Raw genomic sequence first — 23,167 nt, forward strand, 5'->3', positions numbered from 1 at the left:
TGCCTGGGGTAGAGCCTGCTGGCAAGTGCCTCTCAGCATCCTCAACCAAGTAGCAACAACTTGTCCGGCGCTGGGGGCTCTCAGTCCAATTGGGAGTGTGTGTGTACAGGGCCTTTGAGAGACAGGAGGGCTCCGCTCCTTCCAGAGCGTGAGAGAGACTCTGTCCCTGCTCTCGCAGGATGGTTTCCAAACAAAGGCTGCAGGCGCTTCGAGCAGCAGCGAGCAGTCTCGACAAGGAGGCAGAGAAGAGTCAGGTGGAAGAGATGGGAGCAAGGAACGTTGCTGAAGAAGGGGAGTGCCTCAGGTGAATATCTCCAAAAACAAGTGTTGCTTCCCCTTGGGCAGTGCCCTTCCTTCTGCCCCCAGCAGCATGAGGGAAAGAGGGTCTTTTCCGGAGAGCTGTCACGGGACAGAGAGCAGCAGGCTTGCACGTCTGTGCCCTTGAATCGGCTCAGATAGCCCTTCCACCCACCAGGCAGTTTTTGGACACTCACAGGAGGCTTTCCATGTGGGACAGGAGTGATGGAGGACTGCAGAGACAAAGGGAGAGAGCAGGGTGCGTTGCTAGTGTTTTAGGTTGACTCAGTTCCTGGGAAAGCTCTTCTTTTGTATTACAGCCTGCTTTTATGCCTGGCACGAGAGAGTGGCAGGGATGGGTAAATGGCAGGCGTGCTTTCCTCCCCGGATCACTTGCTCCATTCTTGACACTGAGTCCCCAGTGAAAAAACATTTCCCATCCCCAACCACAGAGTATTTTGGACCACTGAGCAGTGATAAACGTAACTGCCAGGAAGGGGCGTACTGGTGTCTCTCGGAGCCTGTCCTTGCACATGACGTGGCGCCACAAGTCCTGGCTGCATCAAGAGAGAGCCTGGATGTGGGGGCATCCGGAGCATTTCTGTGGGCATGTTGTGCAGCCCGGGGTGTTTCAGCCAGGGGTGATCTCTGTCTCTGTGGCACAGAGAACACATGTATTGGAACGCACGTCATTCCCCTGCACAACTGTCTTGTGCTGCAGAGGCAGGTGGCCAGCTTGTGAGTGCGGGCTGGGGAGCAAACTGCCCCTGTGCTCACACCACCTCCCCGTGATGTGTGTTTTCAGCGTGCTGCCAGCCATCCGAGGGAGCTCCTCAAGGAAGGTGGAGAAAGGCAGGAGGAAGCCAAGTGCTGAAGCCAGACTCCCCGCTGTGAGCCCTCTCAGTAAAAGCGGGGAGAGGGCAGGACAGGTAGGTGATAGTGACTGAGGTCCTCCTTGTGCCACATGGGCTTGTAGAAAAGTGCAGTTCTATGGGCCGCGGGTATGGAAGCCTCCTTCCTAAGTGTTCATTAGACCTTGGATTGGCCTCTTCAGGGGCTTGCTTTAAAAGGCGCAGGCTAGGCTCTATTTTCTCTAGGCGTTGGTCACTACTGCCTTCTCCGGAATCACATCAAAAGCCCCTCTTTGGCCCTGTTCCTCGTGGAAGTGTACCTGCTGGGCCTTTCAGGGATGGAAGGAGGGCACCTTCTGTTTCTCTGAGTGGTTATTTAGCTCCCTGGTCAGAAGAAAGCAGGGATTTTCTGTCTGGCCAGAACTAGCTTTAGGGCCTAAGAGCGCCCAGAGAAAGGCTCAAGACAAAGGGCTGCAGAGAGAGAGAAATTACCTTCTGGCCCTGGAAAGAAACAGATGCCAGTAGTGCTCCTTGCTGTGTCTTTTCTGTGGCCCTGCAGCACGCAGCCTTTCTGTCTGTTGTGCAGGGGCAAAGAGATCTTTGGGACTCCTCAGCTAAGCCAAAAGAGAAGAAAGAAAGGGCAGGCCTGAAAGGCAAGGGAGAAAAGGAAGAGCCAGAGAGGAGCCAGGTACTTTGTAAACCTTCCGACAGAAAAAGCCTTTCCTCTGCTCCAGGGCAGCGGAGCCTTGCAGGTTCCTCAGGGAGCCAGGTTGGAGGTGCCTTGTTGCTGCCGAAGAGCGAGGCAGGGGAGTCCTGTCTTTCCTAAAATCTGAACGCCCAGGAAGATTTTCCTTTCCTGTGGGTTTGGCTGAAAAGGCAAGCAAGGCAACTGAAGACAGAGGAGCATGTTTGAAGAAGACCCCCGTATTCTGGAGCTCTTTTGCAGAAGCATCCATAAGAGGCCAAGGACGCCCAGGAATGGGCTCCGTGGTCCAAGAGAAGTGCCAGTGGTATGAAAGGCCCATTGCTGGGCTGTTGGGGGTTAGGGAAGCAGCAGGCGAGGCCATGAGCACTGATGCTGATGGTGCAACCTGAGGTCAGCAGGGGCACTCAGGGTTGTTTGGTGTGACGTGCTGAACGCCACAGCAGGGCTGCCTTCCCAGCTCCTGCTCAGCCAACAGCAATTCCTTCCCCTCCTTTGTGACGACTGTGTGCTCTGAGCCACTGAGCCCGGTGGGAGGATTTCATTTTGGAGTTCTGCTCTAGCACTGGCAATGCCTTCCACTCATCCATGATGTGAGGAGTGAGCTCCTGGTGGGAGAGGGGGGGCCAATGGGGAATTGCAGTGATGCCCTGGTGATGCATCAGTTTCCCCTTGAGAGCATGTTGAGGTTGCTTTCTAGGTAGAAAAGAGCCCCTGTGCAAAGTTGTGGGCTGTGTTTGCTTAAGGGAGTTGAGGCTTAGTATTGCAAATATTAGCTTAAGATTGCTGACTGGATGGCTCAAGTCAAGCGGCAGAGGAGACAGTTGTGAGACAATTGTGCCCTGTAGGAAGAACGAGCCCTGCTAAACCCCCATCCCCACTCTTTGCCTGCAATGAAGGCAGGGCAGGTGTCCTGCTCTGCAAGTCACAATTCCCTTCCCTCGTTTGTGTTGCCTCGGGAGATCCCAGCTTGAGAGAGAAGTGCCCGTGGGAAGCAGCAGTGACACCTGGTCAGGCTGTGACATAGCTAGGGTATGTTGCAGTGACCCTGCCAGTTCTCTAGCTACAGTGGCAGTGTGCCTTCATGGGGTGCCTGAGGCCAGGCCAGAGCAAGGGGTCTGGTGACAGCAGAGATCCTGCAGGCACTGGCTGCTCTCTTGGTGCCTGTAGAGAGCCTCTGAGCGTGCTCAGAAGTGGGGCTAAAACCTTCCTTGACTTGTCTTGCAGGTTCAGCAGAGAAGTGAAACCCAGTCAAGGGTCCAGTCGGGCTCATCCCTAGCCCCAGCTGGGAAAGAGGAGGAGAGTGCTGGGAAGCTGCGTGAAGAAAAGCCGCCTTCTCAGGATGTCCTCCAGTACCGCCTGGCACCAGATGAGGATGTGACCATCAATGTTTTATTCTCCCGCATAGACGAGGAGCAGAAAAGAGCAGCCGAGAGGCTGGGGGCACAGCAGACGGAGTAAGTGTGTGCCAGCTCCAGGCAAAGCCTGGGAGCGTGCAGGGGTAGTGACCCACCGAGGTGTCAGAATCCCAATCCCAGAGCCACTGGTTTGAATAGGAGTTGTTGTGACTTGGGATTGACCTGGCTTAGACCTTGATCCCATGCCCCTCTCTGCAGCCCCAAGCAAATGCCCAGCACTGCCTTGGAGGTGGATGCCTCAGACATGCCTTCCCTCCAAGGGGCAGCTGTTGGGCACTCCAAATAGGATTACAGTGTGGGACATGGAAGTCTTGAGCAACTGAACACAAAGGCATGTTTGTCTGCCCCTTTTCAAACCTCCCCTGGAATGCTGAATGCTGAATGCTGCAGCCGAGAAATGGGTTTCCCGCCCAGTCTTGGCCCCACCAGGCTCAGCCTCAGCCTGACCAACTGCTCCAAGGACTTTGGGTAGAGCCAGGGGCCTGTATCACAGCCCAGTGAGTATGGAAATGCCATCAGACGCACAGCCACAAATATATGGCCTGCAATCGCCTGCAGTGTTTCTCTGCCTTTCTGCCTGTGCATCCCACTGAGCCTCTTCCTTTCTTGCTCCTTAGCTCTGGAGAGAAGAGCCGCCTGCCGAGCCAACAGCAGAGGTACCAGTGAGTGCCAGCCATCCCGGCCCTCACAGAATTGTCTTCCTGTGCATTAAACCAGAGCTCCAAGGGGCTGTGGCTATTTCCTTGGCCTGGTGTGAACTCTGCCATTTGCAGCATGTGAATGTCCAGAGGGGCCCCAAAACAAGAGCTCAGCAGTCAGGGGTTGAGTGTCAGTGCCTGCTGCCAGGGCAGCTCTCTCCCAAGGTCATGCCATAACTATTTGTCGGCAGCTGTGGTCCCGATGGCTCAGGGACCTCCTACTCTTTGCAGGAGCCAGTCAGAGGAGTGGAGTCAGCCCCTGCCTGGCAGCACATCCCCTGGTGACAAGGGGACACTCCAGGGAGGTGGGAAGAGCTGGTGTAGCCCTCCTGAGGCAGAAGGGGGTGGAGCCAGGGCCTCCCTCTCCTGCTGCCAGGCCTGGCTGCAAGAAGGGACCTCAACTCTCGTGTGCAGGTTTGTTGCACTGAGTACTTGGCTTTTGGGGGTGTGAAGGGAATACTGTGGATCGCAAGGACTAGCAATGGAAGCTGAAGACCAGTAGGGAGTGGCCATGACAGTGCGTGGCTGCCTTGGTTGTAGCCCCCATGAAATAATGGAGTTCAAGAGCCTGAGGGGAGCAAGGAAGGAGAGCAGCAGAGTGCAGAGTGTGGGCTTGATGCGAGCAGACTTCACCCTTGTCAGGGAACTGATTGGGGTGTCCCATAGAAGCAGGCCTGAGGGGCAAAGGAGCTTAAGAAACCTGGCAGGTGTGTAAGGGCGGCACCCTCCAAGCACAAGAAGGCTGCACCTTGATATGCAGGCAAACAAACAGAGGTACCAGGCGACTGACTTGGCTGAGCCGGGAACTCATGATGGAACTGCAGTGCAAAAAAGGGAGCAGAGAGGAGGTGGAAGCAAGGAGCAGAGGAATACAGAAATAAGCCCCGGGTGTGTAGGGATGGTGTCAAGAAGGCCAAAGCTCAGCTGGAGTTGAGGCTTGCGAGGGACGTCGACGACAAGAGCTTCCTCTGCTAAATGTGCAGGCTGAACTGGAAAATACTGGTACCTTGCTGAATAGAGTGGCTGAATTAAGGAGAGCAAAGCAATGAGGCGGAGCTACTGTGTGCCACCTTTGCCTCAGTCTTCCCCAAAAGGTCTCTGGGCCTCTGTGCTTAGGGAAAGGGTTCAAGGAGGAGAAGAACCGGCAGCAGTGATGGAGGATGGGGTCAGGGCTCTTTGATCCAACCAGGCCAGCTCTCGGATGCCTTGGGTGACCTCCCAACAGCTGCCCTGCTGCCTGCCTGCTGCTGCCTTATCGCATGGCTGAGACAGGAGTGACCTCACCGTCAAGGCACCAGCCATGTCCTCTCTCCTGTCCTCCCTCTCCTCTGCCCCAAATCTGTCACCTTGGCTGGGGCAATGTTCTGATGCCCTTGAGGACATCACAATGCCTGCCCAGCTGCCTGGTTGCTGATGACCTATGGAGTTGCTGTGATCCAGATGACCGCAGAGTTTGTCAGGGCCCTGAGGGCACTAACAGGCCTTTATGTCCCTGGCCAGCCCCACCTGGGGCCTCCTCAAGTAGCGTCCCCTAAAGCTTGCAGCCCAGCACCCCACCCAGACGGCTTTTGAATCTCTCCAAGGGGGGAGACTCCACAGCCTCTCTGGGCAACCTCTGCCAGTGCTCGGTCACCCTCACAGTCCAGAACTTTTGCCTTCTGTTCAGGTGGAACTTCCTGTGTCTCAGTGTGTGCTGAACATCATGCTGAAGACTGCAAACAGACTTTGCTTTTGTGTTCCCTAGTCCCTCGGTACCAGCTCACAGCACAAATGTCTCAGTCCTCCCCACTTCCCTTACCAAACCTACTCGCCCACCAGACTGTCCTGGCCAGCCCAGCTGCAGCACCTTGCAGCCCTCCGCCCCTGCACAGAAGGGGAAGGCCTGCTCCTGCAACCCCTCAAGTGGTTTCGGCCCTCTTGCCCCTCTTGCCAGCTCTTGCTGCTGCCGAACCCTGCTCTCCCGTCAGCAGCTCAGCTGCGACTGTGACCCAGGACATCCCACTCTGTCTCTAGTCTCAGCCTGTCTCCAGCCAACAAATCAGGCCAAGGCTCGAGCACAGCCTGGACTGAGAGCACTGTCCTCTCCCCCGAGGTTGCGCTCAGGGTGGATGAAGGACTGACCTTACCATGGTGGGGGTCTCTGGCAGAGCTGTCTGAGCATCAGGCAGATGTCTGAATAGCTCTCATGTTGCCACCCAGGTGCTGGAGCAGGGGGCTCAGCCAGCCTCTTTCACTGCCCCATGCCACTGCACCCTCCCTTCTCCCCGTTCAGTAACGAGATGTACGGACACGCCCACCCAGCGCTGACACACACTCTTCCCTCTTCTGTCCTTCCCATCAGGGAAGGAGATGGCACAACTCAGCTCAGCTCAGTGGCAACAGGACACGCGCGCATCCCCCATGCTGGTCTCCAGCTTCTCTGGCCATCCCACATGCTCCAGAAAGGACATCCCACAGCGACATGCATGTCCCAGCCACCAGCAGATCTGCTGTGTCAGAGCTCACTCCCCAGAGATGTGCCTCCAGGGAAGTTGGGCTTTTGTTGTGACTGACTCGGAGAGGAAGCTGCTGCCAGCTTTGAGAAGGAGCTTGAAAAGGCTTGCCTGTAGGGACAGGAACTGCAGGACTCTCACTGCCCCAACACACTCCTTCCAGGTGGGTCTTGAGCCAGAAACAGGAGTGTCTTTGAGGAGGATGGGGTTGGAGGCAGAATAGATTAGCACTGAATCCTCTTGGCCACCTCACCACCATCTTGCTGTTGTCAGTTTGTAGTTTCAACTTTTGACAAAACAAATTGAGCTACGGCACGTTCCTCTTGACTTTTGGTTTTGTTTTGGAACATCAGGGCTGACCAGCAGGGAGAAGCCTGAACGACATGTCCTGTGCTCTTGTAGGTCATGCTGAGCATTCCTGAAGAGCCTATATCCCATTATTGCAGGGTTCCGGTGCTGTGAGCTATCCCATCACGTGCCATTTTTCAAGACAAGCAGCCAGCCTCCACAATTTTATACACAATCCCAAGGAGAGCGCAAAGCACACAATGATCACACAGAACAGAATCCCTACAGCATGCAGCAAACAATCATACAAGCCAGAAGTGGTGGGAGACCACCCAAACAAAGTTTCCCACCATTTATGCTCCGCGTCTCTTTTTGGTTCTTTCAAGTATCGCTTGACTCTGTTGTGTATCATGCTCTGCAGTCATCAGGGTACTTTTCCCTGTTTCTTTGACCTTTTGGAGTAATGTCCGCAACGGCTCATGGTGTAATCATTCCTTCACTGACCTGAGATGCATTCCAGTAGGTACTGGTGATAATTCTTGAATCCATGAATAATCCCCCTGGAGTAACTGGTGAGTTGTTACGGGGCTTGTAAAATTGTAGCCACATCCCTTCATCATTGTACAGTTACACATGCACAAATTTAAACTATTATTGTGATGCAACATTGCACCATCAATTACAACAGTGCTGCCCTGACTGCGCAAACATAGACAACCCTTTCCAGGAGAGACCAAAGTTGCCTTCTCATTTGCACTTTGGGTCTGCACCCCAACATGACAAACACTGTGTTCCGTGGCTAAACAAATGTCTTGAGTTTGTAGGCCATTACCTTCACGTACAAATCCTAATTGACCCCAACCCATCCAGGTGGCTAAATCTATAGTGTTCCACTTATCACGAATGTGCTGTGCCCATCCCCTGTGTTCCAAATGACATAATGTAACATCCCCATGGACCAGGCCTAGAGGCACACTAGGAGAGATTGTAGAGACCTGTGCTTCTTGAATAGTGAGAACGAGAGCAGTTATCACTTTTTGCTCCTTATTGAATGGGAAAATTAAGCATTTGCCACCAAGCTGGATATTTCCCTTCAAATACAGTACTCTTTTCCCATATCAAGTTTCAGATTTCTGCAGGAAGCATACCATTCTCTCCTTCCCTTGTGAGGGATGCAGCTACTGTTTGTAGCCAAAGTTGGGCTTGAATGCAACTAAGGGCATGTATTCCTTCACGTACCCCTAAAGGGTCTACTATTAATCGGTGGTCTTGCTCATTCATCTCCTCCCACCGAGGAAACACGTCTGATATTAGCCATTGTCTTTTCCCTAATGCCATCACAGAGGACCGCAATGGATGTTGCAACTTATACAAATCTGCTGTGGATGCACCCAATTTATCTGCTATAGTCCCAGAACTATGGTTCGGCATTTCCCAACAATGATTCCTGCAGCAGCCACCGCACGCATACATCCAGGAGTCCCCAGAAGGACAGCATCCAACTGTACTGAAGAATACGTGACTGGTCTGGGTTGAGGACCTAGCATTTGAGCCAGCACTCCACTGGCAAGCCCTTGTTGTTCATGAATGTACAGCTGGAAAGGTTTTTTATAATGGGGGAGCCCTAAAGCCAGGGATTCACCGAATGCCTCCTTAATTTTGTTAAATGCCAAATCTCTCTGGCTGTCCACTTTATAGCTTCTACTGCTTCCTCTTCAGCTGCTTCCACTAATGGGTTAACTAAGTCCCCAAGCCAGCAATCCATGGCCTACAGAAGCCTACTGCCCCTAAAAAACCTCTACTCTGCTTTTTCATCAGAGGTCGAGGTAAATCTTCAATTGCTTTAATGTGTTCAGGATCAATAGATCTTTTTCCTTCCGTTAGAATGAATCCTAAATATTTTCCTCTTTCTTGACAGAACTGGCGCTTAGGTGGGGATGCACGATGTCTCTTTTCAGCTAAGGCTGTACACAAAATTATTGCATGTGAGGTACAAGCAGTTTTTGTTCTCCTAGCAAGCAATAAATCGTCTACATCCTGTATTAGCATGGAATCCGAGTGTCGGGGGCGATGTGTACCAGAAGACGACTGGGAGCAGCAGCAAAGTATTTTCTCAGTGCCACAAGCCCTGGGAAAGTGCACCGAAGACTTAAGGCAGTGTCAAGACAGACGGGGGCACCTGAGCTGGGCAAGGACGGCAGAGAGAGAAGAGACTCTCGATGCAGAGCGCCGCTTGTAGCAATGCAGCAAAATAACAAGTAACTTTAATCTGGAAACACAACGGTATTCTCACATGATAAGGTGTATGTTCTCACAGTAACTACCGCGATATTCTCACATGATAAGGTGTATGTTCTCACCCATTAAGGTATATAAGAGAGGATGGACTATAAAATAAACAATCTTGCTTCACTACACACAAGGTTCGTGTCTTCAATCCCCACATCAGAGCATAAAACAACGGTACGTAAGCCTTTCTGCAGCAACCGAGCAAAACTAGTTGGTGAGCCAGTGGATCCTTGTGCAAGTCGCGTCCAGGTCGGTTGTTGTCCTTTCCAGGGAAATGCAAACAAAAGTTGACTCTCTTCTCCTGCAGGTATACTAAAGAAAGTGGAACTTAAATCTATTACTGTAAACCCCTTAGCCCATACAGGAATTGGAGTTAAAACTGACAACATAGTGATTAATAGCACGTACAGCCTGTACAAATCAATACTCAGGATCTCCCTCACTGTCCAGGCGATGTTTACGTGTACTGGTAAAATGGGTGTATTAAAAGGAGAAATGCAGGGCTTCAAAATCCCCTGTTCTAAATAGGTATCCCTCTGTTTTGGAATATTTTACTCTACCTCATGCAGGACAGCATATTGTTTTACAGCTGGAGGGGGACCTTTTATCTGTATAATTCAAAAGAGACAAAGTAGCCCCTGTAGCCACTAGAAAGGTTACTTGCTTTCCAGCAACTTTCCTGGTTATGCAGCCCTGACTAGCCAAAGGGATTGCATCCAAAAACATACATACACATTTAACACAAGGACAATTGTATTCCTCCTCAACGAGTCATTGATCAGTTTGGCCGACATCTTGATTTTCTCCCGAAGGAGGATTCACCCCCGACTGTGGCTGAATTCGTGCACAGCTTGGGCACTCACGCTGCAGATGTCCTCACTTCCCACAATAATAACACTCCCAAGAACCTAACCCAGGTGCAGAAGTTAACGGAATTCCCCTTCCTCCCTTCATGACTCCTTGTCCTGCTGCCATCCCACCCATCCACCATCCAGAAAAAGAGCCACAACCTTGTTCAATCACAACTTCATGGGCAGAGAGGAACCTCCTGAGGTTCAACAAAGGCAAGTGCGGGGTCCTGCACCTAGGGAGGAAGAACTCTAATGGGCCAGGACAGGCTGGGGGTTGACCTGCTGGAAAGAGAGTACAAGAGAGACATGGCCCTACTGGAGAGAGTCCAGCGGAGGGCCACAAAGATGATGAGGGGACTGGAGCATCTCTCCTGTGAAGAAAGGCTGAGAGAGCTGGGCCTGTAGAGCCTGGAGAAGAAAAGACTGAGAGGGGATCTCATCAGTGTGTACAAGTCTCTGAAGGGAGGGTGTCGAGGGGATGGGGCCAGACTCTTCTCAGTGCTGCCCAGCAACAGGACAAGAGGCAATGGGCACAAACTGAACCACAGGCAGTTCCATGTGCACAAGAGGAAAAACTTCTGGACTGAGCACTGGCACAGCTTGCCCAGAGAGGCAGTGGAGTCTCCTTCCCTGGAGATTTTCAAAAGCCATCTGGATGCGATCCTGGGCAATGGGCTCTAGAGGACCCTGCTTGAGCAGGGGGGTTGGACTGGATGATCTCCCGAGGTCCATTCCAACCTCAACCGTCCTGTGATTCTGTGGTTCTCCAGGACTTTGACAGGGTTTTCAAAGGAATTCGTGCAGCTACTGACACAAACCCCTCATCTAGGGGACTTCCTCTTGTAGTAATGGCCCCACCCGAGGTTTCCGAGGGGCAGAGTCTCACGTACATAAAGCAGCAAAATTAATTATTTCTTTGAATGGCAGTACAGCAAAACAACAGCTCCAGCTGGCTGCCTCCACAGAGAGACCCTGGACAAAGACATTCTGGGGTAATTCGACCCTTTACAGTCTTATTTCCCTGCCTGCCACTGAAGGTCTCCTCCAGTCGTCTTTACTGAGTCGGTGGTCACTCCCCTTCTGATTGGTGGCTCTCTCCTCCTGACAGCTCCTGGCCTACATCCCACGCTGGTTGCCGTGTCCTTCTCTTGCATAGTCCCTTATTGCCTCCAAGGTCAACCACAACGCACGTGCATCCCTTCTTGTCTCCTGCATCCTATTTTATATCCTCATTAGCTGGGTTTGCAGCCTTAGTAGCTGGGCTTAACTGGTTTTGCAGTGACATTGTCAGCAATGTTTCTCGAGTTCATAGAGGTCGGCCTTGAGGCCCGCAGCCTTCATCTACTTTAGGCACTGAGACTAAGCTGAAGCTCAGTCAGATACAATGTCCTTCTCTAACACTTCCCAATGAGCCAAGAAGGTTGCCTGTCCTTATTTAGCCAACTTCAGACTTCCCACCAATGCAATCCCCACTTAGAAGTACTCGAAGAGAGAAGAGTCACTCTTGCATTGCTGTTCTTTCTCTCATCCATGCCATCTTTCTCCTCCCCCATTGCATTGAGCTCGACACGGTAGGTGGAAAGGCCACTGGACTCCATGGGAAGAACTCCACCTTTGCAGTTCTTTGGTCTTACAAATGTCATCCATTATCAGATTGCATTTCTGTGGGAAAGGGCAAAGGAGCAAGCCACCGCTTCAAACCAGCAGTGCTTGCTGCACCAGCTGCAGCTCACCTGCGCAGCACATTCCCTCTACTGCTCATCGTTTCTGCTCCTGGAAGGATGGATTTCCAGCCTTCAGCGGTTTGCAGGAGTCCAGAGGATGCCTTAAAACAAAGGCCAGCCTGTGGCTCCCTTTGTGCTGAGATTCATCCAGCTTTCTTGGCAACACCTGTGGTCAGTCACAGCCAGGCTTCTGCCCTCCACCTTCTTCCATTGTGGGGATGTATTGCTTGGCCACAACGCAATAAGCAGAGAGAGTTCCACTTCTTGGGATAGGTGCTAGCATGCCACACTAGAAAGCACATCGGTGCCTTTGTCAACATCAACACCTACAGGTGTGAAAAGAGCCTGCTAGGCTGAAATAGACTCACATATGAAGGTCAAAGAACACAGACTCAAGGGTTTGGAAAAGAAAGAGTGCTTTTTCTCCTAAAAAAGAAAAAAACCCTCAGTTTTCATGCAGTCATCCCAGAGAAATTGCTCCTTGAGTTCACACGAGGTTAGCTGTCTGGCTTTCGTGAAACACAGGGAAAAGGTTTTAGGTTTTACAACAAGTTCTTTTAGGCAACGGGCAGGCATCATTCTCCAGCTCCAACCGTGCCAGCTGAACGGGCCAACATCCTCCTACTTGTAGGAGTGGAGGGCGTAATTTCTACGCTGTATGACGTGCTCCAGCCTGAACCAGTGCAGGCTGCTCACCAGCTCTTTGACCGACGTCCCTGTGGTTTTCCGCCCACTTGGGAGCCCTGCCATGGCCCCGGGTGCCAGCAGAACGGGCAAGGCCAATAATCTGTGCCGTGCAGAGAAGGGGCCAGGTGCCGGGCGGGATGACGCTGCGCGGAGGCGGTGGGGCTGCGGGCAGAGCGAGCGGCTCTCTGCAGCCTCCTTTTCTCCACAGAGCCGAGCTGCAGCTTCTGCTTGGCGCCAGCAGCTGCCGCGGGCGGCCGGCTGGAGAGCCCGCCCCCTGCCCGGCCAATCGGGGAGCGAGGGGAGGCAGCGAGCGAATGGGTGCCCGGGAGGGGCGGGGTGAGCCCTGAGCGACACGCAGGCCGCCCAATGGCCGCCCGGCGGGCTGTCCCTGCGCCACGGCCGCGCCCCAGCAGCCTGCTGCGCTGCCTGTCCCGCCGCGGGGGGCCCGGCTGGCGCCCCGTCCCTGCCATGGCCCCGCCCCTCCGCCCCCGGCCCCGGCCCAGGAGTTTGGTGCTGCCCTGGCCCAAAATGGCGAGGCAGGAAATTCCCCCTGAGCGCAGGAAATGGTCCTGCTGGCCTTCCCTGTCCCCTCTCGCACCCCCCACGTCTCTCTTCCCCGTCTGTCAGCAAGAGGCGCAGAAGCTGAAGTTTCGAGCGTCCATCGGCAGCCTCTGCGGAGGCAGCAGCGCCAAGACCTTGTCCTGGGCCTGGAGGTGTTCTGCTGCCGACAGGAGCTGGCCGAGCAAATCGAGGTGAGGGGAGAGGCAGCGGGTGTGAGGACAGGGGCGAGGCCAGCTGGGCCCTGGGTCTGCTGGTGCTGGGTGGTGGCAGTTGCCGCGCTGAATGCGGGTTGTGCTCTGCAGGTGCTGCTGGAAGAGGAGCCCTTGGAGCGCCTGGGCACAGCCGTGCGTCAGCAAGCCAGGCTTGCTATCATGGCAATGAGGTACCTAGCAGAGCCCCTGGTTTGGCCAGGACCTGCGCACAGCATGTGCCTGATGGCACCGTCCCTGGCCGGGAGGTGTGCACCATGGTGGGAGGAGGCTGGTGGTGCCGTCTGCTGCACTTCTGCTCTCCCCTGGCCCAGGCTTGTCAGCAGGGCAGAGGGCCCCAGGTAATCCAGGCACCGCTCCCAGCACCAGTGTCCAAGAGGCATTGCTGTCTCTCTCTCTTTCTCTTTGCAGTGCAGTGGAGCCGGTTGGGGAGGGCAAAAAGAGCAGCCTCCTCCATGCCTGCTTCAAGAGTGTCTTCTTGCTTCCTCCAAGAGAAGACATGGAGACCGTGGACATGTCCCTCTACTCCAAGGTAGGCGCTGGGTGAGGTACAGGGAGCCCGCCAGCCCCTCTGGGCTTGCCCCTGGCTCCGCTGTGCTGAGAGGCAACTGCCAGATAGATCCAAGGCTGGGCAGGATCTCAGACTTGTTTTCCCACCCTCCTGCCTTCATGCCCTTCCGCGGGGCTGGGCCATGGGCAGTGCCCAGGGGCTGGTCCGTGCACAGCAGGTCTCCTGCCCTGAGGCCTCTGCTTGGCCCGTGCAGGGCAGCGGGTGTCCTCCCTGGGCAGCAGGGGTCCAACTGAGTCTGCTGTGGGTCAGAGGCAGTGGGGAAGGAATGCCACAACCCCCTGTCCTCCTTGCCATGGACCCTCGATGCCATGGATAGCATGTTGGAGGTGCTGGTGCTCAAGTCGGCCACTTCCAGCCTCCTGGAGCTGCAGAAGATCTTGCAGGTGTGGCATTTGCAAAGAGTGGTCTGCATTGGGCCTGTTCCTCAGCAGAGGGAAGTGACACCCTCGAGTGGACATTCCCCACCCGAGTGCCATGTACAGGCAGCACGCTGCAGGCTCTTTCCTCCATGAACACTCCTGGGCCACCTCTGCCCCCAAAGCTCTCCTTGCACCAGAGCAGTGCGAGGACTGTCACCCTACTTCTCTAGGCACCGCACAGATGGCAGCTGGTGCTGCTGCCCCCCTGCCTCCCCGTGCCTTGTGCTTTCCTTGCCAGATCGGAATGGGGCAGAGACCCACTGGGAGCTGCGTGTCCTGCAAGGGGAGTCGAGCCTGGAAGCTTGGTTCTTCTGCCATGCCAAGAGGTCGGAGGCCAGGCAGCCCACTGCAGACCCCTAGGGAAGGTGTGGCCTGAAAGCCCTGCCATCCTGAAGAGGGCACCCGGGGCCATGTGCAGGCACAGGAGCAGAGGCTGGGAGGGGGTTTAGGTGTGGCTGGCTGCCTGAGGGCAAGGTGGGCCTTGCAGGCTGGGGCCTGTAGGGGCAGGAAGGCCATTCCAGGCTTGGCTGTAGCTCCGAGGAAGCCTTGGTGCACTGTATCACTGCAGGCAGGCGCTTAGCAGAGCTGCTTCTGCTGGAGTGGACGTCAGCTCCCCGGGCAGAGCAGTAGCCTTTCTCCTTGCAGATGCTGCTGCCCTTCAGCAAGACGGAGAGAGCAGCTGTGCGTGAGAGGGCCGTGGGGAGGATTGGGAGGCTGAGCAAGTTGCTGGCCAACTCTTCCTCGCTGGAGGTGAGGAGCCAAGCACCGTGCAGCCCCCGCTTTGGCCCTTTGCAGCAGCCCAGAGCACCGTGCAGCTCAGGGGTCCCTCGGAGGGAAGCGTGGGCACAGGTTAAGGCAGTGAGCAAGGCTCTGCCCTGAAGCAAAGCTCTTTGGCGCTCTCTCCATGGGCTTTTCTCTGCAGTCCCTTTGTCGCAGGAGCCAGCTGTGCCCCCAGCCCTGTGCAGGGGAGCAGTGCGCACGGAGCATGATGTGAGCCGCAGCCTGGCAGTGCTGCCTGTGCTGGGCTGCTGCTTTGGCAGGCAAGGCCTGCAGGGCCGTCGAGAGCTTTGGCTCCCCTGGGATCCATGCCTGGGCAGAGTCTTGGCTTCAGGGCTTTGGTGGTGACTGCCTCCCGTCAGCCCTTCTACCTGTCCCACCCGCCTTCCGCCGATGTGGCACCCCTTTGGAGGAGTGGATGAGAGCCCTGCCTGCTATGGGAAGGCACTGCTGTCCCATGCCAATGCTGGGACAGCTGGTGGGCTGCCTCATCCTTTGCTGTGCGTACGAGGACGCGGAGACCAAGTGTGGGGCCTTGGATGCTCTCCATTGCCTCTTCAGATTCATTGTGCAGCGAAGACGTAAGAGAAGCAGTGCTGGGCTGTGTGCTTCTGCACGCGGCCATGCTGGCAAGGCCGGGGAAGGCATCGCACTGCCTTGGCCCCTCTGCTCAGTGAGGCAAAGGAGCAGGAGGCACGGCTGATGTAGGAGCAGGGGAGCAGGCTGTTAGTACCTGTCCTGGATACCACTGGCCTGGAAAATGCTCAGCAGCCCCTGCTCAGAGGCTACGGCTTGTGTCGGGCTTCCCACTGGAAAGTCCAATCAAATCCGTGGGGCTTTTAGTACCCTTTGAAGCAACTGCCCTTCTCTGCCCTGGAATAGGCCCCGACCCTCCCTGGGAATCTTGCTCCCCATACATTCCTGGCATGCCCTTTGTCTCTGCCAGGCTGGTTGCTCTCTGACGCCATGAGTCTGCCACCTGCAGCTCTCCATGACTCCTCCTGACCACTGTGTCTTTCTGCTGCTGTTCAGGCCGGGCGATGTTGCAGGATGATCCAGAGTATGTGGAGCCCCAGAAGGAGAGGGAAGCCGACAATGAGCTCTGCCTTTTGTGGACGAGCAACATCAGCGTGATCGTGAGGGTGAGGAGCACTTCCCTTGCTGGGACTGTTGGCCATGGGGTCCTGAGGAGACGTGGATGAGCAAAGGGATGCCTAATGAGTGGGGCTGAGGGGGCCTTGGGGTTGGTACGGAGGTGGTGGTGGAGAAGGAAGCAGCTCTGAGTGGCACCTAGAGTACTGGTTGCTGCCTGGTAGCAGCCCCGCTCTCACTGCTGTGTCTCCCACTGTCGCTGAGCGGGGACTAGCCAGAGGCTTGGCTCCAAGAGTCCCAGCAGCAGCTGCAGCCTGCTGGCCACCAGCAAGCTAGGGTTGCCTGCAGAGCCAGTGCACTGTGAGCCTGCTCCCAAGCATCCTGCCTTGCCCTGGTGGCCCTCTGGCCACATGCCCCATGGTGCTGCTACCCAGCACAGCACCTGCTCCTGGCTCTCCTGGGCCATGGTGCAAGGGGCTTCAGCTTGGTCACGTTGTGCCTGCCTGGGCAGGACCCTCTTGGGGTTCTCAGCGAGGAGGGGGTGGGCAGGGGCAGGGCTGGCACACAGCTGGGGACCTCCAGGGCTGGCCCAGGCTACGGTGCTGCGGCCAAGGAGGCACCACTGACAGAGCGCTCTTGGCCTGCAGCACTGCCGTGAGCATGTGGAAGGTGCTGATGGATAAGCCGATGCTTGCGCTGGACATGCTGCGGGAGCTGCTGAGCTTGCTGGAGGAGTGGCCACTGCACAAGCAGTCCAGCTCCAACAGGGACAACAACTGCATCCTTCCGCTGGCCATGAGTCAGGGGACGAGGCCTCCCGTGCCCCCAGGCTGGTGCCTGCCTCTCTAGGCCCCCTCTCGCCCTCTCCCCTGCCGGAGTGTCCCCAAGCAGGGACCTCTCCTGGGCCCATGGATACAACATGCCCAGTGCCAGGCCTCCGACTGCGCCAGCGCACAGGGCTGCCAAGTGCTGCCTGGCCTCTCTGCACACAAACAGCCAGGCTGGCCATGCCCAGGAAATGTCCATCCTGCATACCCTGTCCCTGCATCCGCCGACCTCGCTCAGCAGGCTGGAAAGCCAGGGTAAGGTTCGGGGCAAGGTGAGGGGCAGGAGTAGGGCTCCTGCAAAACCTGGGCAGGCAGCACGGCCTGGGACAGGGAGCCTGGCAGAGCGTGCACGCTACACGAAGCCTGCCGAGGTGATGGTCATGCTGAGGCAGGAAGGCTCACTGTGTACAACCAGGAGCTGAGGCCAAAGAGCCTGCGGGTGCTGGCCCTGGTCAGGCAGCCAGGCTGAGGCCTCCATCTGCATTTCCCATGCTCCAAGGCTGTGCCCGAGCCTCCCACCTCGAGGGCTGTGGAAGCATGCCAGGGGCTGCTCGGGAGTGCGAGGTGTGTCTGGGTGTTTTCTGCAGGCAACGAGGGCACTGTGTGAGATCGTCCGGGAGCCCGTCTGCCCAGAGGCGGTGAAGGCGTTTTTCCCCCAGCTCTTCCTGGCGCTGCTCTTGCAGATGGTCTTCACAGCAGAGTTCAGCCACCAGGAAGCAAATATGTTTTTGAGGGAATGCCAAGGGGATGAGTCCCGTCCCACCAGCCACGTCAGGTGCTCGATCCCGGTGGCCCTGTCTCTGCGCTGCACCTGGAGGCAGGGCCAGGCTGCCAGTATGACCTGGGCTTTGCTGTGCATGCAGGTGCGCCGTGCAGGCCATGAAAAGTCTGCTGCGCTGTGCTCACTATGAGACCATAGCCGTGGCTGTTGAGAGGAAGGGTGGCTGGGACCTATTTCTGCATGCGGACACCTCCCAGAAGGGAGTGGTGGTGCTGGCCAGGTTGAGCCCTTTCCGGCCTGCTGTGGCCCAGCACCTCTTCCCTGGATGTGGGGTGTGCCACCCCTTGTGCTTCTTGTTGGGGGAGGGGGAGCGCCAGTTCTCCAAGAAAGGGGCTGCAGCCTCAGCCCTTGTGGCAAGGGCTCGCCCAGCAGAAGGGCCCTGGGAGCTGCCATGCTGCCCAGCTTGGAGAGCTGCTGGGGGAGCAGGTGGTGTTAGGAGCTGTGGGAGAGGGTCGCGTGCAGGAGTGGTCCCCTCCCAAAGGCCTGGAGTGCCGTCCTGTGGGGCCTGGGCTCACATGACCGAGAGCACTGGGGACGGTGTGCCTGCAGTGCCCCCGAGGGCAGAGCCCCAGGAAAGGTGCAAGAGGCACAGGAGAACATGGGGAGGGCCCAGGGGCACAGGAATCCAAAGCGGGCAGGAGCGGGGATGTGTGGGCAGGCCATGCCGCCTGGGCAGGAAGGCTGTTTCTCCGGTCTCCCACCAAAAGGAACGTAATGATGACTGACGCTGGCTTTCTAATGGCAAGGTGTGGTAGGGCAAGAGCAGTGCTCCATGAGCAAATGCCGCTGGCTGCAGGAGCTGCGTGCCAAGCACTGCCTTGGCCTGCCTTGCCCTGTGCTGGAGGGACATGGCTCGAGAGGGCAGAGAGATGCCAGAGGAGGTTTGCCTGCTCACCTGAGGCCCAGCACTGCCTTCTTGCCTCTGACAGAGCGATGAGGGGGGCTCCCAGTCACCTGCGTTGCTGGATCTTCCACCAGCTGGCAAGGCTTCTGAGGAGGGAGGACCAGTTTCATCAGCTGCCCGTCATGGCTTTCTTTGTCGAGGTGGGCCTCATGGCAAGCGGTGCCTCTCTGGAGGGGCCTCTAAATGCTGTAGCTCGCTTGTGCACATGCGTGTGGGGTGATGCTGGTGAATGGAGCCGGGGCAATGCATACGCTCCTGTTAGTAGCCCCGGCCTTGGCTCGTTTCTGCTGGGCGACCACTCGTAAGCACTTGTATTTTGTGCCTCCTTTGTGGCAGTTCTCTGTGTGTTCAATTGCTCCTCCAAGGGATGAGAACAAGAGGCTGCAGAGGGTTCAGGGGACGGGAGGAGGAGGCGAGCGGTGTGTGCAGCGTGCCATGAGGTGCAGGGCTGGGAGCAGGGCCCAGGGGTGTCTGCACAATGCCTGCTGTGTTTGGGCTGAGCTTTGTGAGGGCCTGGTGCCCTTGCCCTGGATGGTGGGTGGGATGGAGAGCTGCACGCTGCAGGCAGTCCTGCCGGCTCTGCCAGTCTTTCAGTGCTGAGTGCATTTCAGCTGCTGGAATGCCCTGACCTTGCTGACATGGATGAGGAGGTCCTGCCACTCGTCCAGAGTTATGTGCAGAGTGAGAGCCTGGAGATGTGCAGACTGGCGTTCAGAGGCCTCGTGACTCTGTTGAAGAGACCCAAGATGGTGAGGAGGGGGGCAGGCGGGTGAAGCCGTGCTGGCAGCCTGGGGCTTGACAGGAGACACTGGGTCAGAGAGTGGCTTGGACTTTGCTGGCAATCCGGAGGTGCGGTAGCTGCTCCCAAGTCTCCGCTGCCCCATTCATCTGCCCCAAGTGTCATGCCAGGCCCTTGGCCGTGCTGCACAAGGAGAAAGGCACCAATGCCCACTGGGAAGATCTGGGAGAGGGACAATGAGCTGGAGCACAGGGCCGGGCAAATGCAGCCAGGTGCTCCTGGGCCTTGAGGCAGCAGCTTTTGTCCTTACAGAGGCCAGTGCCTGCTGAGGGCCCCCTTGGAGATCTGTGCCCTGCACTGCAGCCTCTGTGCCCAAGGCCTGTGTGTGTGCAGAGCCCTGGCCCTGGCCACTGAGCCCTGATGGGAAAAGAGCACACAGAGCACTTTTGGGTGGGGGGGGGGTCTGTCCTTGCTTCCCACAAAGAAAGTTGTGTGTTTCCCACAGAAAAGGAAAATGCAGAGCCTGCTCCCAGACAGCATGGAGTGGCTGCAGCATGCTTGCAGGGAAGTGTGTGTGGGAAGCCTGATGCTGCTGAGAAACATCCTCAGCTACCTGGAACAGAAGGGCTCCAACCCGATTGTTCTGCAGCTGGCCAAGAAGCTTCTGCCTCGCTTTGATGACGTAAGGCTGGTGGGAGAGCCGGGGCTCTGCTGGTGTGTCCGGGGGTCCGTATGCGTGGTCTGGGTGCTGTGTGCCCCTCTGCATATGTGCCTGTTGGCGCGTCCCCGCACAGGCCCTGCTGTGTGTCAGGAAACCTTTTGCCCTGTGGTTCTCAGCCCATGGCCTGTGCTGGCCTTGGTGTCCTGGGCTGTGGGAGTAGAGCAAACCAGCCCCCTGTCTGCTCTCGGCCGTGGCCTGGGGCAGTGATGAGCAGAGAAGCAGGAGCAGGCTAGAGAGTGAGGGAGAGGCTGTGCCCCGGGGCTGTCCCTTTCTGTCCTTTTCTGTGCGGGGGCCCTGATGGAGCCCTCGGGAAATCCAAGAAGCTCCCTCCAGAGGGAGAGGGAGACAGAGCCCAGGGAAGCTTGTCGTGCTGCTGCCGCCGACAACCCTCATTGTCCAGGCTGCCTCAGCAGAGGCTTGTCCTCAGCTCCGACCTCTGGCCGGGCTGGGGGACAGTTGTGCCCAGAGAGGACGAGGCCTTACAACAGCAAACGCTCTTGTCGGGCCCCGTTCCTGGAGTCGTTGCTGAGGCCTCCCCTCCTCTCCTCCCTGCCCGCAGGAAGACAGCAGAGTGCGAGAGCTCTCCATCCTCCTCTTCAAAGACCTGCTGGAGATTGTGGTGGGGAAGAACAAACGGAACCTGAAGCAGCATGCACAGAGGAGCCTGGTGCCGCTCTTCCTCCACGTGAGTGACAAGGTGCAGAGAGTGGCCCAGGTAGGGAGCAGTGTTTTGGGGAAGCAATGCTGACATGCCGTGGGTGGAGGTGAGCAGCAAGGCAAGGGCTGCTGCCAAGTGTGCCTTGGAACGCATGGCAGCATGAGGTGCAGCTTCCTGTGTGCTGTGGCTGCGGTGGCATCTCTTGGTCTCTGTTACTCTGCAGGCCTCTCAGGAAGCCCTGGTCAGTGCTGCACAGTTCCTGAAGTGGGAGGAGCTCAAGCAGCTGGCCAGAAGAGCGGAGACGTGGAAGATCGGGGAGTACGTGGTAAGGACGTGGCCAAAGCCCCCGGGGCCCCGGCGGGACGAGGCCTGCCACCATGGCCAGTGTGCAGGGTGCACAACTGTGCCCCTCACGCACTGCTGCAGCCCAGAGCCCCCGCTGTGCTGGGCTGTGCTGCAGGGCCCTCTGCTCTAAGTGCCCGCTGGGGTGCTGAAGGGGCCCCTGGCCTGGCTGGGCCTTGGCAGAAGCATGGCGGGGATCTCAGCACCCACAGGCCCTGCTCTGCCCTCTGCTCCCTCTGAACCTGGCTACCAGCCAGCTTCTAGCTGGGAGGCGTGAACAGGAAGGAAGAGGAGGCCGGAGCAGGGAGGAGGGACAGGCCTGGCCTTCTGGGGAGGCTCGGTGCCAACCCCCTGTCCTTGTGCTGTCTGCAGCTGCTGAGGGACAGGAGCAGAGCAGAGCAACACCTGTGCCTGAGCCTGCCATACCTGGAGAACCCGGACGCATCCTTGCGGGAGGCAGCTGTGAGGTTCATTGGTGAGCCACAAGCCCAGGGCCATGCCTGCCCACCCAGACGGGCACACAGGAGGGTCTTCAGTCCCTCCCACCGTCCCTGGGTCCTGCACCCTGGGGACCCTGGGGACGGGGCTGGGGCCAGCCTTGCTCAAGGGGAGGAGGCTTCATGGCCAAGCTGGCAAGGCCAGATGGGAGCTGTGCTGCTCGGGGCTTGGTGAGGAGTATGAGGGGTGAGCGGAGGTGTTTGCCTAGGGCTCATCGGGCAGCAAGTGAAGAAGCGGAGAAAGGAGAAGGTGCAGGAGATGTGCACTGGTGAGTGAGAGCAGCGCTGTGTCAGGCAGCCCTGGCAGGGAGGAGGGAGGAGGCTGGGAAGTGAGCTCCAGTTCACTGGCCTGCCCCAGGCGAGGAAGGCTCTGTGTCCGTATGTGGGGGAGAGCAGGGGGTATTTGGGGGGCATCTGGGGCTTGGCCAACCGGCAAGTGCCAGCTGATCCATTTGTCCTACCTGCTGCCTCCTCCCCATGGGAAGAGCTGAGTGGGGCTGGCCCTGCCTGGCGGGGGATTCCTGGGATCTCTGCAAAGGTGGGAGTCTGTTCTCAGCTCGGTGCCTTTCTCTCGCAGCCCTCCAGCCCCTGGAAAATGATGCTGAACCTTTAGTCCGTTGCCTGGTGTCACAGACCATCATGAACCTGAGGGTGCCAAGGAGAGCATCAAGATTCCACCTCGGAGCACTGTGTCCCTGGCTCCAGAGAGCATGGGTGAGGTGGCACCCTCCCGCCAGGAGGTGACTCCGTTTGAGCAGAGCTGACGCAGCTGTGCCAATGCCATGGTGCTGCACAGCACGGACACACGCAAGTGTGCTGGAAGGTCTGGCTCATTGCTGGCATCTCCCGCCACCACAGGACAGCTCGACTCCTCAAGCACAGCCCCTGTTGTGCTACCACTTCATGGCTTTGTTGTACTTCCCGCAAAGATACAGCCCCGTTTCCTCAGCCAGAGTGAGTGTTCTTTTTTTAGGGAGCCAAAGGCAAGGGGCAAAAGTTGCTGCCTGCAAGAATCTGGCTTGTCCTGGGTGGGACGGGGTGTCCACTCGTTCCAATATCCCAGGCCAGCATAGAGCAGCCTGACACACTTTGGTTTTGCTGCAAAGCGTCAACTGCTCTACTGGCCTACAATAGCCAAGGGAAAGTGGGAGAAAAGCTTTGGCCTCCCCTGCCCTCTCCAGTCACCCCAGGGCAAGAGCAGGCCCCTGCTGTCTTCAGGGCTTGCATCTCAGGTGGAAGGGCAGAGCTGGGGTATGACATGCAGCTCTGTTTCTATCACCACTGCCTACCCTGCGCATGCTGGCCTCAAGGCCGAACCGTCCATGAACTCCAGAATCATTGCTGAGGATGTAACTGCCAAACCCATTAAAAGCAGCTAATAAAGATATACACCTAGCTCATGAGGCTACGAAGTAGACTGCAGGAGACAAGATGGGATGCACGTGGGTTGGGGTTGACCTCTGAGGAGATAAGGGACTGTGGGGAACAAGGACATGGCAACGAGCCTGGGCTGAAGGCCAAGACCAAGCAGAACGAGAGCGACACCAACCAGAAGGAGAGTAAAGAAGACTCAGTAAAGAGGATTGGGGGAGACCTTCCCTGGCAGGTGGGAAATAAAACTGTAAGGGGTCTAATTACGCCAGGATTTCTTTGTTCAGGGTCCCTCCCTGGAGGCACCCAGCTCCAGCAGTTACTATGCTGCAGCATCAGTTACATAAATCAAATTTTGCTGCTAGATGTGCGTGAGGCTCTGCTCCTCGGACACCTAGGG

The 23,167-nt window shown here is 56.9% G+C and overlaps 1 protein-coding gene across 1 annotated transcript; it reads left to right on the top strand.

The window, feature by feature from the left end:
* The first annotated feature begins 18,636 nt into the window (after positions 1–18,636).
* LOC138062568 (maestro heat-like repeat-containing protein family member 7) lies at positions 18,637–22,723 on the top strand. Its single transcript, XM_068921340.1, has 6 exons — positions 18,637–19,188; positions 19,684–19,860; positions 20,459–20,584; positions 20,781–20,882; positions 21,272–21,374; positions 21,974–22,723. The coding sequence occupies exons 1-6, from the start codon at positions 19,078–19,080 to the stop codon at positions 22,138–22,140; spliced, it is 786 nt and encodes a 261-aa protein (XP_068777441.1). The 5' UTR covers positions 18,637–19,077; the 3' UTR covers positions 22,141–22,723.
* Positions 22,724–23,167: the final 444 nt, after the last annotated feature.

Source organism: Struthio camelus, chromosome 28 (genome assembly GCF_040807025.1).
Source record: "Struthio camelus isolate bStrCam1 chromosome 28, bStrCam1.hap1, whole genome shotgun sequence".
NCBI classification, from domain to species: domain Eukaryota; kingdom Metazoa; phylum Chordata; class Aves; order Struthioniformes; family Struthionidae; genus Struthio; species Struthio camelus.

Excerpts from the sequence above, each read along its gene's own strand:
- LOC138062568 (XM_068921340.1), top strand. The coding sequence starts at position 19,078 with ATGGATGAGGAGGTCCTGCCACTCGTCCAGAGTTATGTGCAGAGTGAG. Across the intron at positions 19,861-20,458 it reads TTCTGCCTCGCTTTGATGAC|GAAGACAGCAGAGTGCGAGA; the intron begins GTAAGGCTGGTG and ends CCCTGCCCGCAG. Across the intron at positions 20,585-20,780 it reads TGGTGCCGCTCTTCCTCCAC|GCCTCTCAGGAAGCCCTGGT; the intron begins GTGAGTGACAAG and ends GTTACTCTGCAG.